At 51.1% G+C, this 14,795-nt stretch overlaps 3 protein-coding genes across 8 annotated transcripts in view; 1 reads left to right on the plus strand and 2 right to left on the minus strand.

Moving 5' to 3' along the window:
* RBM22 (RNA binding motif protein 22) overlaps window positions 1-7,158 on the plus strand; it is a 9,319-nt gene extending 2,161 nt beyond the window's left edge. Inside the window, exons 2-11 of the mRNA XM_009322744.1 lie at window positions 430-483; window positions 1,441-1,470; window positions 2,521-2,653; window positions 2,957-3,057; window positions 3,215-3,387; window positions 3,954-4,154; window positions 4,678-4,842; window positions 5,270-5,358; window positions 5,899-6,030; window positions 6,723-7,158. Coding sequence (XP_009321019.1) covers window positions 430-483; window positions 1,441-1,470; window positions 2,521-2,653; window positions 2,957-3,057; window positions 3,215-3,387; window positions 3,954-4,154; window positions 4,678-4,842; window positions 5,270-5,358; window positions 5,899-6,030; window positions 6,723-6,853 — 1,209 coding nt within the window. The 3' untranslated portion in view covers window positions 6,854-7,158. The remainder of the gene's footprint in view (window positions 1-429; window positions 484-1,440; window positions 1,471-2,520; window positions 2,654-2,956; window positions 3,058-3,214; window positions 3,388-3,953; window positions 4,155-4,677; window positions 4,843-5,269; window positions 5,359-5,898; window positions 6,031-6,722) is intronic.
* A 1,578-nt stretch (window positions 7,159-8,736) lies between these two features.
* The window catches only part of MYOZ3 (myozenin 3), a 7,262-nt gene continuing 1,203 nt past the window's right edge, over window positions 8,737-14,795 (minus strand). For 3 of the 6 annotated variants that reach the window (XM_009322641.1, XM_009322643.1, XM_009322640.1), the window contains exons 2-8: window positions 14,692-14,778; window positions 14,371-14,436; window positions 14,123-14,277; window positions 13,771-13,845; window positions 13,532-13,679; window positions 13,064-13,235; window positions 8,737-10,124 (exon numbers count right to left, since the gene is read on the minus strand). In XM_009322641.1, the coding sequence (XP_009320916.1) occupies window positions 9,962-10,124; window positions 13,064-13,235; window positions 13,532-13,679; window positions 13,771-13,845; window positions 14,123-14,277; window positions 14,371-14,436; window positions 14,692-14,722 (810 nt within the window). In that variant the 5' untranslated portion in view covers window positions 14,723-14,778 and the 3' untranslated portion in view covers window positions 8,737-9,961. The remainder of the gene's footprint in view (window positions 10,125-13,063; window positions 13,236-13,531; window positions 13,680-13,770; window positions 13,846-14,122; window positions 14,278-14,370; window positions 14,437-14,691; window positions 14,779-14,795) is intronic. The other 3 variants (XM_009322644.1, XM_009322642.1, XM_009322645.1) reach the window with 2 other exon arrangements.
* The window catches only part of SYNPO (synaptopodin), a 21,397-nt gene continuing 18,212 nt past the window's right edge, over window positions 11,611-14,795 (minus strand). The window contains exon 5 of the mRNA XM_009322746.1: window positions 11,611-11,624. The gene's annotated coding sequence lies outside the window, so the exon portion shown is untranslated. The remainder of the gene's footprint in view (window positions 11,625-14,795) is intronic.

Genomic DNA, 14,795 nt, shown 5'->3' on the forward strand with positions numbered 1-14,795 from the left:
TGGCAGCTGTGGGTGGGGGGCTGAGGTGGGCCCCTCGTGTGCCCGTGGCCGCCTCCTGCAGAGCCGAGGCCTTTCCTGGGTGGGCACGCAGGGAACAATAGATGCCGAGGGATACCGGGGGCGGGGTGGGGTGTCATCTGCTGCCGTCAGGCCGCTGGAGAGCTGCGGCCTCAAGACTATGCTTTTGTTTGCTTGCTCCAAGTTTCACTTCACGCTGGAATAGCTGGCAGGTCGCGGTTCTCTCACGATAGGGGCCTCGGGTCGTGGCTTGCCCCCCCCAGTGAGTCCCTTTCGAACGAGCTTTTTGCATCTTCCGAACGGTCTGGTTAGTTTAACTCGGTAGCGTTGGTTCGGATGCGGTTTGAATGCTGTTGTGACGGGAGGCTTTGTCGCAAATTCCTGATTTTTCTTTCTTCTCGCTCAATTCAGGACTTCCCTATTCTGTGCCAGACATGTCTCGGAGAAAACCCGTACATCCGAATGGTACGTGCCTGTTTGACCATGCGGTCCTTGCCTCTGTGTTGGCCCTGGGACTGCTGGGTTTCGGGGGCTAAAATAAGCCTGGCTACAGGAGGAGATGGTGAGGTGCACGCGCGCTCCTAGTTAGTTGGTTCTGCACGACAGGATTTGGTTCCGGCCATCGTTGGTATGTGATGTCCTGGCATTAGGTATGCGATTTAAGAATAAATCAGTCAAAAAGGAGAGCGAGATGGTACAGTCCAATGTCTGGAGTGCAGGAAATACTGGAAAACAAAGCTTTGGTACCGGCAGATCGTGTGACGTGGAGAACGGTGAAACAACTGCTGAAATATGAAATAGCTTAGCACGATTTCTAAAATGTGCAGGATGTGCGCCTGTGAACGTAAGTCTGTCTCACGCAGGCTGCCTGACGGTAGTTTAAATCCTTGTTTGTTTACCTTGGTTTCCTCTGTGCAGGATGAGTCAGTCCGTTTATGCTGCTTTTCTCTGTGCTCCGTCCGGTTGCGCGTGACCCACGTTTAGGTTATTGTTCCTTCACGTTTCCATTCCACCAAGTTTGCTGAGAGAGATTATGATATTTTTGTGAAGCATAACCGCGCTGCCGGTGTAGGTGATATTTCACAACCTGCTCATTCTCATGTACTTGTCTCATGTTAACGATATCATCTTTGCTTAAAAATAGCTATTAAAGTTCCATTCCATTCCCCCCTTTCATCGGTACATGAGGTGGGGCTTATAATACTGTGTTTTAATGACTGTTTCTAAAACAAAAATGGATTGAGAGGGTTTTTTAGGTTTTTTTTTTGTCCTGCCAAGGTGTAAGCCCAAAACATAGGGGTGGGTGATTCTAAATGCAGCTCAGTTAGGAAAAAAAACACTGTGCTATAACATCAGTTCTATGTTTTATGTTGAATTAATGATATTTCATTTTTTCTTTTATTGTTTTTGATTTTATTTCAGACCAAAGAAAAATATGGAAAAGAATGCAAGGTATGTTTGTTTCCTTTTGAAGAACAAACATCTAAATTGGCGCACATCTAGGAATATTAAATTTTAATGCTAAAAAAATCCTGTTGGCTTCAGAAAATTGTTTATCTGGGTTAACAACTTAAAATGTTTATGTAACTGCATAAATTTTTAGGTCAGTCTACTGAGCGCTTTGTTAGATAAAGTCAGTTAGTCTTAAAGTAGTAGAATCATTGAAGACTGTTCAGACAGACAGGATTTGCTCGTGTTTTTCAGAATTAGGCTTTACTAATATTGTTGTACTACATTTGAAGGTGTCTCATAATTTTAAATGATTTCATATTTTCTCTTGCAAGTTTGTTTTTACTCATAAGTGGTGCATAAACAACCGGAGTTTAGGTTTTGCTATGAATATGTTATTCGTGGCTCGGTGGTGATTTGTGTTAGCTGCCTAAGAAATAAGCCACGTTTATTTCTGAGAGAGCAAGAAATATTTAGCGTTGTCTTCACTGAGGGAAATCAAAGAGGTTTTTTGCCCCTTTTATCAATTGTCATCTGAGGTAGGGAGAAGGTATGTGGTGAAATCTTGCTTCCCTTCCTCAAACCTTACATGCAGCAGAAGCAGATGGATCATTCCGCAGGGTAAGAGAGAGAGAGCAGTAGTCTTCTTCTGGACCAAAAGTCTTACAACCTCCCACTGGGCTTGCTGCTGTGCTGGTGACCGATTTACAAATAATTGGCGATTTCTCTCTTACAGCTCTATACTGACATCTCCTGGAATGAAGGAGAATTTCTGTTTCCTTTGAGCAGGTGTGCTTTCAGCATGCGGGTTATTGTAATAAATCAAAAAAACGACAAGCAAAAAACCTTCCTAAAACTTTCTCCCGTCAAAGTAAGGCGCCAAACAGAAACAAACACTTCCCGAGGTCTGAATCTTAGCACTAAGATGAAGAAGTTGTATTTACGGTTTAAAGAGAGTAGATGTGTTTGGACTTTAAGTTTCCGTGCAAGAACCAGAATGGTAACTTCGTTGCTGTGTGACAGGGATACAAGCGTCGACCTTCTGTCTTTCAGATTTGTGCCAGGCCTTTCACAGTATTTCGCTGGTGCCCCGGTGTTCGTATGCGTTTCAAGAAAACAGAAGTATGCCAGACGTGCAGCAAGCTGAAGAACGTCTGTCAAACCTGTCTGCTTGACCTGGAATATGGTGCGTACCAAAAAATGTAAACTAAGAGAAGAGGCTGGTCTGCTTGCCTCTGAAACGACAGTTGGTGAAATGTCTTTAAATGTGCGCGCGTAATTGGCACGGTTGTCTCTGGACGGTCTTTGAGAAGAACAAGTCTTGATGATCGCACCTCTTCTGAGGTTCGGGGGCAGCGTGGTGTACCTGAGCAGTAGATGAGTTATCTCTGGCTAATGCAGGTTGCAATAACTATTTCTGTTCTTTCAGCTTGTGCTTCATACGGATTTGTTGGGTGGGGTTTTTTTTGTTTGTTTTGTTTCATTCTAGGTTTGCCTATTCAAGTCCGGGATGCAGGACTCTCCCTTAAGGATGAAATGCCGAAGTCCGACGTCAATAAAGAGTACTACACCCAGAACATGGAACGGGAGGTAAGAGAGTGTCGTTACGATCGTGCTGGCTGTGTGTGGATGTGTGCAGTGGAGGAATGACCTAGCTTATCTTAAAATCGTTTGCTTGCTCTGATTCTGTGTGTTAGTTTTCAATGGTGATATATACATAATTATTTGTGTTTTAACTACGGTTTAGATATCCAATTCTGATGGCACTAGACCAGTTGGTGCACTAGGAAAAGCTACTTCTACCAGTGACATGCTGCTGAAGCTGGCTCGGACCACTCCTTACTATAAACGTAATCGTCCTCACATCTGTTCCTTCTGGGTAAAAGGAGAATGCAAGAGAGGAGAAGAGTGTCCCTACAGGTACAAATACAGCTTAAACAGTTAATCCGTTCACCACGGTCAGATACAGCTCCCCTGGGGGTTCGAAGAACGGGAAGTGCTGCAGTGGACAGGAGACAACGCTGTGGTTGGGGTCAGCGTTGCATTCTGCTGGCACGCAGCGCCAGTGAATTGACCTTTGTTGTGGCAAGTTCGTCTGCGAGGAATTAGCTGCGTGGTCTGGTAGTGTTTTGCCGAAGCAGTGACTGCAGCTCTTCTCTTGCCTAGTTCATTTTTTCCCTTCGTGGCGTCAGTCCCCTCAATCGGAGATCTTTGTATTTGAACAAGAGGCCATTTGAAATCCAGCTCTTGTATTCTGTAGTGTTGAATGCTGAGCTGTCAGAAGTGCTATTCATTCAGCACTCGAGGCAGTCCTGGCTGCAATTTAAGTTCTCGGAGCTTTTTGTTCCATTTTGGCATGTTTATGTGAACAGGGATAAGTGTATAAGTGACCAGAGGCCTTTAGAAGGGAAGGTAGCAGTTACAGTCATTTTAATCTGATGCGGCTCTGACTGGTGTTACGAAATGCTTTGTTTTCTGAACCTTAGACATGAGAAGCCTACAGATCCAGACGATCCTCTGGCTGATCAGAACATCAAAGATCGTTACTATGGAATTAATGATCCTGTGGCCGATAAACTTCTGAAACGAGCATCAACCATGCCTCGTCTAGACCCCCCTGATGACAAGACTATTACTACACTGTATGTTGGAGGGCTTGGAGATACTATCACCGAATCGGATCTCAGGTGTGTTGGTGAATTTGTATTGCCCTTGCCTTTTTACTTGATGCTTTGATTACTGCTGATCTTGAAGTGAGGAAATCTCTCTTGCAAGGGAAAAAATAAATCTGGTTTTCAGTTTTCCTTAATGGGGAACTGGTTGGTGGGCAAGTGCAGAGGAGCGCCAGCTTGTTGGAGAGCCGTGCCAGCTTGTTGGAGAACAGATAAACAGGCACATTTCAAATGCTTTGATTAGAATTTCTCTCCTTAAAGATGAGTCATCCTTCTGAGCTGTTGGGGATACTGTGTTACACTTTTCACAAGGAAGTCCGTAGCCTCTCTCTAGCTAGCTGCTGAGAAAAGCTGCTGTAGAGTTTTTATTGCTCCATACTTGCACAGCGGCACAAGAGACTTTGATTTCTAATGGTTAGTCTGAACTGGTGATGGCAAAAAGAAAGGATCTGAGCATATCTGTTTCAGCACATGAGATCCTACGTACCCTGCGGCTAGGAGGAGTGGGGTTTCATAATCATTTTTTTTCCCCCCACAGAAATCACTTCTACCAGTTTGGGGAGATTCGGACGATAACTGTAGTGCAGAGGCAACAGTGTGCTTTCATCCAGTTCGCCACCCGGCAAGCTGCGGAAGTGGCTGCTGAGAAATCCTTCAACAAGCTCATTGTCAACGGTCGCAGGCTCAATGTCAAGTGGGGAAGGTGAGTGCGGGAGGAGGGAGCCTTGTGGATACCACCACAAGATTCTTCACTCAGTTGATGCGGTCTCGATGAGCAGGATCGGACATTAAGTCGGAGTAGATACCGATTTGGTAAATACTTGGGGTCCTCTTACAGTTTGGTTTTCTTTCAGCAGTGGGATCTGGGTTGGAGATTACACAACTTGCACAAATTGTGTAAGGGATTCCCTGGTTGAGGGTTATGGATGAGTTTCTGTAGTTTTGCTTCTAATCCATCTCCTGTAAGCATTGTTTGCGCACTTCGTACCAGCTGTCTCTGATCTGCAAATTTTTCATCTTTGGCCTGAAGCAATGGATCTGAATTAGATATTGTGAAACTACTGTGGTGTGAATATCTGCTTATCCTGCTTTTTCTCATCCTTGTTCTCAAACTTTTGTCTGGTTTTTAGGTCCCAGGCAGCAAGAGGAAAAGAAAAGGACAAGGAAGGTACTACAGAGTCCGGGATAAAGCTGGAGCCAGTTCCAGGACTTCCTGGAGGTAAGGGAGTTGTTTTCACCTCTGAAACACTTAATGCTGACCTGCTTCCACGAGCAAGGCTGGTGTTAAACCTCTGAGCGCAGTAACGGAGGTCAGGGCGGTAGAGGCACTGGTGAGCCCAGAGCAGGCAGTTACAGTAGGTTTGCAGCGGACCCGACTAGGGTGGGAGGGGAGCTTTGTCTAGAAGTGGATTCTTGGTGAAAAGAGAGTTCTTTATGTGATGAGTGAAAAGTTAAAGCTGAATTAAAGTTACTTAGGTCCGGGGTAGTGGCAACACACGCTTTTCAAGGCTTGGTTAATGTTTTCCTAATCCACTGAGTATTGTATGATGGAAAAAGCAAAGCTGGTTTCGGGTGAAGACAAATGGTGACTGTTCCGGAGTTTCAGTGCGGTCCTGCCTCTTGCTCCAGTTCAGGTGTGCAACAGTAGCAGCAGTTTGCCCTTCTGGAAGAACTGATTGCGCCTCCTCTCTGAAGGCGGATGCCTCTGCATATCTAGACTGAGAGATTTTTCCATAACCACCGTGTACTTTTTTTGCAGCTCTCCCCCCTCCTCCAGCTGCAGAAGAGGAGGCTTCTGCGAATTACTTCAACCTACCTCCAAGTGGCCCTCCAGCCGTGGTTAACATTGCCTTGCCACCTCCTCCTGGCATTGCTCCGCCACCACCTCCAGGTACTTGTGTTTCCCCTTCGAGTGGGGGTGTCTAACTTGGTGTTAGATGATCTAGTCCTCCTTGCTCGGCTGTGCTGTAGCACTGATGCGTGCCCTGAGTTGATTTTCCTCATGCCTGATCATACAATGTAAACCGATGATCTAAAATGAGCTGTCAGCACAGTTCAATTAAACTGAGCTGCCTGTTGTGGTATGTATTCACTTGCAAATTCTCAGGCATGTCAGAGATCCCTGTTACTGGTACTGAGACCTGCACAGTGCTTTTGCTGGCTGTGTAAATGCCACGTTAACCTGAACTTCAAAGGGTAATTCCGCGGCTGGTTGAACGCCAGCCTGTGTTTGACTGCGTGTGTATATATATCTGTCTGGGGACCCTGGGGTTGTCAGACTCTTGTGGATGTGTTTTGCTTTGTTCCACGGTTGAGTAGAAAGCATTTAGACGGGCATTAGACACTTGTCCAGTCCCCCACCAGCTTTTATCTGTGAGTAAGGGGGTGTGTTGGGTAAGGATTGTCCCCAGTTGTACTGGACAGAGGGGAAGGAGTTTGGGGATTTGAAGAATCATGGGAGGTGTGCACCTTCCTAAGGCATGGCTGTAAGCCAGCTGTTTTCTGTCGGTGGTTTCAAGCAGTAGTACGTCTGCATCGGTGGTTCTGCCGCTTTGTCTGAAGCTGCCGACCTTGTTTCTGCAGGTTTCGGACCACATATGTTCCACGCCATGGGGCCCCCGCCTCCCTTCATGAGAGCCCCGGGCCCCATTCACTACCCGTCTCAAGATCCCCAGAGGATGGGCGCCCATGCGGGAAAGCACAGCAGTCCCTAGCACGTCGTGCCACCCTCGTCGTTGAAGTAAATGCTATTTTCTAGTTACCATGGTAGCGCTATATGTTGAGCTGTGGGTGAGCTAGAGAAGCCTTATTTCCCTGCTTGCAGACACTGGGCAAGCTGAGCTCCGTGTCTCCGCTAGCTAGTCGGATCGTTGATACATCCCAGATCTTTCATGTAGTGTTGGGGGGGGGAGAAGGGCTGTCGGGGGGGTCTGTGGATCAGGTGTACCAGAATTACAGTGCTATCCATGTATCCCGTTTGCACACTTTTGAAATAAACTTCTGGAAAAACAAAACCAAACCCTTTTCAAGCCCATTCGATATCCTCCGTCTGAATGCTACGGACTACTTAAGCGTAAGCAGAGACTCTTCCCTGTCAGGTAACTAATGACTTACTATTCTAATGAGGTATTAAACCAGGACTGAATAAGAGCTGAAAAACAAGCTTATCAGACGTGCCAAACCCATGGCTTTGCCTTACTATTGCCACAGAATTTTCCTCCCTCCTTTTTCCTGATTTCTTGCTTAAAAAAAAAAAAACAACCCAAAACCTTTTTTTGCTGCTTCACTTCTAATCCTGCACGTCCTGAGCAAGGTAAGTGTTAGGTCATGCGAGCAGCCGGCGGGTAGTGCGGGCCTGAGGCGGAGTGACAGGTTAGCGGTTGCCTGTTTTAGCCTGGCGAAGGCCCCCTCGGTGGCCCCCAGGGGCTGGGCTTGTGTTGCTGACAGCTGCGGGGAGGGGGGGGACACACACACTGCAAGCTTGTCCTGGGTATGTTGGGAGCGTGATTAGGGCTTCCGAGGCCTGCGGGTACAGTCTCCTCTTAAACTGTGAGATGGATCCCACTTCGTCCTGCTCCGCTAAGACACGAAACTTTTCTTCCTGTGCTCCAACTAGAGTGTCTGTCCAGGACCAGCCGTGTCCTGCGTGGAGCCTGCCGTTGAATAAGATGTACGTACACGTGGCTGGAGGATTTTAAGTTTATCTGTATGTCAGCTGCTTTCATGTAATGGGTCTGCGGACATCTTTCTGTAAAGCAAAACGTGATGGGACCTGTTCTGAAGCCTCATTTGCTTGTTTTAAAAAAAAATACATTAAAATACTTGAATTTTTCAAGACTTTGCTTAGACTGCTTCCTGGAGCACAGTGTCTGAGGACTTTGATTTTTATTTGGCTGCTGCCGAAGCCAAGAAGCAGAGCGGGCAACGACAGCGGGTCCACCTCTAGTTCTATGTGCTGTCCTGTACCATGCCACGGGGTCCCGCCGGTGCTGCCACCGAAGGCACGTGTGATGCTGCCAGCCCCGCCAGGCCGTTGGAGGTGGCATAGCACGCGTGGCACCAGGGGCACGGCTGGCAGGCAGGTTGGCTTTCCCTGGAGAAAGAGCTGGGCTTTGCAGGTGATTAGTTTAGTTTTTGTCGGGTAAGAGCCGTCCCAGGGCGGCGCTGGAGGACGGGCACAGGCCTGCTGGTGGGTCGGGGAGGGCTGCGGCGTTTGCCGCTCCTCTGGCTCCGAGTCTCTGCAGTCGGGGCCCGTGAGCGCTGTGCAGACGGGTCTCGAATGCAAGCAGGCTTTAGGTTATTGCCATTTATTTATTATTCCCGGCCAGGTCCCCAGGGGTACACGGCTTCTTCAGCTGATGGACAAAGAGGAGAGAGATGGGTTTGGAACAGGACAGCAGCTGGGCATCATAAATTTTTAATGGTTAAGGAACGGCCCTTTTCTTTCCGTTTGCTTGTCCCCTCCTGCTTCTGTGGGAAGAACAGAGCAATAAAAGTTTCCTGCCTGAATGGTGTGTTGTGGCAGCAGCACCCCTGTGTGGGATTTCCTCTGCGCGTCTGTCTGCACAGCCTTACAAATACACTTCACAAGCGAGGCAGCTGTTAACTGCATTTTTACCGCAAAATTTACTTGCCCAGTTTAACCACAGTGGTGGAAAAAGAAACTTTTATCCTGATGCTCCTGCTTTTGCAAGATTAAACAAGGGTAACATTAAGAACCTGACAAAAGCAATTGTAGAAAGCCTGTATTAAGTTAGAGATTTTTGTTAGCGGTTAGCAGTGTTTTCCAGATGTTCTGATGACTGTCCTATAGACTGCTGTTAGCTGCGTGTCCCACTGTGTGTCACTGCTGACAATGTTTGTGTAGTCGAATCCTCACTGCTGATTTTCGCGTTCACGGAGAAGCCTGTGCTTGCTCTGGAGTCACGGCTGCGCTGCTTTTCCTTCCCGCTGATGCTGAAGTTGCCAGAATACCCTGGCGGTATCTTTCAGACCGGTGCAATTTTGCAGCGCAGCTGGTCCAGGCAGGGCCTGATCCTTATTGATGAACTATATGAAGCAAATCTGGTGTAAGTCAATCCAAGGGCTTAGACATTTAAGCAAGGCATGCAAATAGCAGTAGGAAGGGGAAAATAACAGCTGCCGACCGCTAGCCAGTAGCTTGTGGAAAACAGGCACCCGTTTCCAACTCCCAGTGTTCCCCTCCCATCTATCCTGGCCGTGCTGTACACGTGTTGATAAACAGGCAGATGCCCGGTTCCTCATTTGTTTTTGTTGTCCAGCCAAGCCCAAGGTAATTGCTCTTAACGCGCCAGTGCCTCTGGTAACTTGTTTTGCTGGTGCTCTTCAATTATCACCTCCTCCCCCGTCCTGACCGGAACGATAGATGTGGAGTTGTCCCAAAGATGGAATTTCTCTGCAAAGGCACCAGCTGTCAGAGCAGGCCCTGCGTGTCGGTGAAGAAGCAGCGAGACAGCTTGGTGTGTTGTGGCTGGCGGTCCTGCCGCTTTCCACGAGGCGGGGAAGAGGACAGGCTGTCCGGGATGTTTTGTACAGGAGCTTACGGGGATCTGCTTGCATTAACTATGAGAACTTGGCTGATTAGCTTAGCACTAAACACCCTTGTGACAATGGCTGGTACGAGGGGAATTCAAAATGGTCCCAGACTTGAGCTTGTTCAAATCCCCTTGGAGTAGATGACAACCCGAGACCACTAGCTTAGCTTTCACGAAGAATACTCGCTCCCCGCTCCCCTACCGTGCGAAGTATGTTTAAGTCTAGCAATAAAAGCATCCGTGGCGATGGGGAAGGGAGCGCGCGTACTACAGCTCATCGCTTTCCGGTAGAATCCGCACCCAACCTTGCGGCACCCTGTTGAAGCTGGGTCTGTGGGCGATCGCCTCCAGAGCGCTCAGGTTGTCCAGCTCCGCGGCAGGCGCAGAGAACGGGTCGCTGACCAGTGCTCTGTCAAACGGGGCGGGAGCCCTGCGGCACGAGAAAAAGCAGACTTAGCACGTCACGAGGAGAGGTTGTGCGTGCGGTAAAGCTGAGGGAAAACGCAGGTCTGGATTTACTAACTCTGAGCCCGGCAGCAACCGAGCAATGCCCGTAGCAAATGACAACCCTCCTCTTCCTCCCCAGGGTGCCCTTAGAGTCTCTGCTGGCCCGGCGAGGTGCTTCTCTTGTACAGAGCCAGCCTCAAGCTTTGGTGGGCCCGGAGAGCGGGGTTTGGCGCCTGAGCGTGGGTGGCTGTGCAGGGGAGGGAGGAAGCGCGTTCCTACCTCTACCATAGTCTCTCTCGATGGCCTCTGCCAACAGCAGTAGGCGTGTTTTGCCTGTGAAGGGGGTCAGATTAAGAGCAGGTGATGGTGACAAACCCCCTGGTCTTTAGAAAGTGACTTGTCCGCAGCTCATGTGTTCTGCAGGGGGCCGAGGCTGACAGTGCTGCCCCCTGATTGCTCTAGCACATGTGCAGGCAAATGTCTTTCTCTTGGCCCTGGCTCCAGTCTGCCTTTTGGGACAGCTTCTCTTGAACTATGACTAACAGGAGGAGCAGTGTGGGGGCAAGAGCTGTCATCCCTTTCTGGAGAAATGTGGAAAGGGACCAGGGAAGAGAGTGCCAGCCCCCGAAAAGCCAAGAATGTTGGTTTTGGAGCAGCACGTGGAGGCTGAGCTATCAATGAAGCATAGCTGGGAATGTTTGCTTTGGGAAGCGCTGCTCGAACGTAACGTGGCACTGTTTTGTGACGGCGTCCTAGGGAGAAATAAGGAGGGGAAGGTAAATGAGAGAGGTTTGTTCCGGAAACTTTCTCCCTTCTGGGAAAAGACAGTTCTTTTCAAAGCTTGGTTTTTGCTGTCTCTTAAGGCAGCACACCTTAGCAAGGTGGCCAAAGGTTGGCCAAGAAGGCGACCCAGCTTCTCGGGTTCAGCTTTTGCAGGCCAAAGACCTGCATCACAGCCTGAACATTTAAAGTTGGGAATAAATCAGCCTGCTTTAACGCAGCTGCTGTTGAGATGGTGAACGTGCCCTTGCCCTGGGACCCATGTGAGCTGTGCTGGGATTCACCTAGCTTTAGGCAAGACCACTGGCTTCTCGCTAGCTGATTTGTTCCAAAAAGCTTGTTTTTCTGCAGTTCGGTATCTGATGAACTGAAAAGTGATTTAAAAGCCGACAGCTTGGAAGATCGTGAAAAGCCCAGTTAAAAGCAGGTTGGCTGAATCTTCATGCCTCAGTGAAGAATTAGAGGAGGTGGCGAGAGGCTTGGTGTTAAATTAGCATCCATCTGTATTAAATAACAGTTCAAGACTTTAAATAGAAAGGCAGCATGTGAGAGGGGAGAAATGGTACGGGGTAAAGCATTATTCAGAAACATGCCCTTGCTTCGGTCCCCGTCCATAAATAAATACTGAGGCAGGAACATGGCTAAACGTTGAAAGAAAAGAGCCAAGTGTCTGCAGCAGCTCGGTGTTCTCCCCCTGTGGCACCTCCTCGGAGGTTACTGCCCCAGGAAAGCTCAAGATGGCTGAGTAACTGGGAAGGAGACCCTGAGGGAATAGCTAAGGCAGCCCCTTTGCTTCTCCACACTTGCCCATGGCTGCCCATGGGTTCTTGTCCTTTCCATTAACCTCGTCTCCCTCAGCTCCACTCCAGTGCAAACCAGTGTGCTGCCACGCTATCACTGGCGTGGAAGGGGAAACACGGGGGGGGGCTGAGTGTGCGGCAGCCTTGTGCTGTGCACCTCGCCAGGCCCCACGGCAAAGCCCCCGGGCTGAGGGAGAGGAGAGCAGCAAAGGGACGGTGGCAGCACCATCTCAGCTCCGCCGGCGGTCGGGCTGATCTCTGCCCTTTGGGACGTGGTTCCCATGCAGAGGGACTGTAGTTCCCTGCAGCCCCTTCTGCCAAGCGCCCAAAGCGCAGCGGTCATCTCCCCCGTGACTCAAATCCAATCCTGGTGCGGGCTCAGGAAAGCTGCCATCTGCAGAGGCCCAGCACCATGGTTGATGCCATGTCTGATGGGGAGCAGTGCTGTGTCCTGGTAGGGAGCTCCAGTGGGAGCTTGCCTGCTGGAAGGTGACTTTGGCAAGGCCACCGAGGCTAATGTACTTTCATCCTCATGAAAGAGGCTTCCAGTGAGGAGGAGAGCCAGGACCTCCCTTTGCAGAATCCCTGGGATGATGTTCAGCTCAAAAGTTCTCATTGTTCTACCTTGGGCTGCTGGTGCTTTGCTGTCACCAGATCTCCATCTCCTGAATGCCCACCAAACACCTCTCCAGAGTGGAGACTTTCCTTGGCCGTCTCTGCTCCCAACCTCGACCCCAGTGTAATTTGGAGGTGCACAGGAGACACAGGGCATGGAGCTTGCCAGGCTGAGCCACCATAAATGGACCGGGAGACTTCAATCTCAAGCAGGTGTTTGGAAGGACTCTGGTGACCTTTTAGCACCTTGTGGGAAGATTAACCTTATACTCCCACCGCTTCCAGCAGCTGCTTGGATACCTTAAGGAAATTAGGAGAGAGACTTGGCAGTGTCCGTGCTGTTCCTCCACCCAGCCCAGAGCTAAGCCCAGCTGGGAACAGCAGTGATTCCTTCTCCAGGACTGTGTGTGTGAGAATGACTGCTCCCAAATTTCAGCCGTCATCCCTGAGGTTACCCTGTGAGACCAAGCTGCGTGAGGCTGCACAAGCCCGATGGTGGAGCTGAGACGAGATCTGGGGAGCTGCTGGAGGCAGGGACAGACGAGCAGCGGAGCCACGGAGGAGCTCCTGAGCAGGAAAAGAGCAACACGAGCCCTTGCTGCTCCGCTGCAGTGTATAAAGAGGGCATGGACCATTACGTTCCCCTGGCAGCGTGGTAGGTGCTTCTTGAGGCTGAAGGGCCAAGGGATGGACAGGCTGGTGGTGCCTGCACCTCGGCCAGCATTACCTGTTGAAGCTCCTGAAGTCCCATGGAGAGGGTCTCATGGGCGGCTGGTTCTCACCACGCACAGTGTTGTCCTTGTCACCGAGGAGCTCCTGCCATGGGGAGCGGTAGCCCTTGGGGATGGCGGTGACGTTGAACTTCTCCGGGGGGATTTCTTTGAGGGGCCCTGAGTATCCTGCGTGGGGGGGGAGAGACAGCGTGGGCTGCTGCGGCTGCAGCCGGGCTGGGGCAACGTCCTGGGCAGGGGAGAGGGGGCTGGGAACAGCCCTGCCTTCGCACAGCCACGGAGGATCTGCTGTTGGGGGCAGGGTTCCGTATGTATGACATAAATATATGTTATATATTTTTATATATATAAATTCTGGGGAAGGGTTTTGGGGAGGACCCCGCAGCAGGCAGCAGCTCGCTGCCTCCAGCCCCGCATTACTGAGACTACAAGGGTTTTGGCTTTGGGGTGTAGGTGGCATTTACCCGGGGCCAGAGCGTCAGGGTTGAGGACTTTGCTCATCTGCAAGACTTTCTCTGTCTTCTTGGGCACTTCGGGTGGGCCACCCTGGGGCAACGCTGCCACGTGGAGCTCGGAGTGATAACTCTGCTGGCCCCCGGCGTCCTCCTCTGCCTGCGGAGGGGACAGTCAGCGGGGCACGGGGAGCTCTCCCTGCCCCGGTCGGGACTCAGGAGGCACCTTGGAGCTTCCTCCACCTACTCACCATCCACTCATTTGCCGTTCCCTCTGGGTCGCCTTTCTCGGTGCGGTGTGAGCCACCTGCCCCCAGCCCTGGGAGCTGCAGGAGGCAAAGAGAGGGGTTAGTGGGTGCGGAGGGGGACCGGCACCCTTGCTCTTCGGTGGATGCTGACCCTGGTGCTTGCCCATCTCCATGCCCAGCCCACCAAGCCATCTATACTCTCCCTTCGTCTCGGCGTAGCGGGCAGCTGAGCACGGCCGCCCTGCTGAGGCAGGGCATGACCCCCAGCCCCACGAGGAATTGCTTCCCTGCAAAGGCTGCGAGAGCTGGGGAAGGGCTGTCCCACTCGGAGCCAGGAGATGAGCCGCAGACCCACCTCCCTGTAGCCGCTGGGATGCTCAAAGACAAAGCGCTGCATCCGCCTCTGGCGCTGCTGGAAGAGTTGGGAGCCGCGGTTGTTCCGCAGGGAGAGCTCCTCGATCATCAGGTCCTGCGGCGTGCTCATCTTCTTGCCCAAGTCCAGCCGGGGCGCTGGGGAGGCCGGGGGAGAGTACAGCTACAGCTGAGGCTGCTGCAGCGCTGGGGACCCCCGTGCCCCAGCGCAAGGACAGCGTGTCCCCTCACCGGGGTCCCTGTCACGCGGCTCAGCCATGTGCCCACGCCAGGAGCTGCCCCAGGGACTGGTGCTTCCTTGGTGGGGGGAATTGTCGGGGAGTTATCTCAGCTCCAGAGGCTCAAACAGCCTCTTCTGCGCCCTTCTGGACCCCTCCAGCCTTCGACACACAATTGCCACCCCTTGGGGCTGTAGTGCAAGAGGGGACCAAGAAAGCAGGCACAGAGGCCCTGGGGAGCAGGGCCAGTGGCTTCAACCAGAGCTGGGTCTGGCCCCTAGGCAGAGGGGGCAGCACTGCCCTGCGACCGGCGGCCCCCCCAGCCCCCCCTTACCGTCTTCAGGGCCTGGTCTCATGATGGCCATCACTTGCTGCCGCGCTCCCAGGGCAGCTTTGTGGGAGGGGGACGGATCCTGCCCGGCTGGAAGAGAGAGGCAG

Source organism: Pygoscelis adeliae, unplaced genomic scaffold (genome assembly GCF_000699105.1).
Source record: "Pygoscelis adeliae isolate BGI_AS28 unplaced genomic scaffold, ASM69910v1 Scaffold34, whole genome shotgun sequence".
Classification (NCBI taxonomy): Eukaryota; Metazoa; Chordata; class Aves; order Sphenisciformes; family Spheniscidae; genus Pygoscelis; species Pygoscelis adeliae.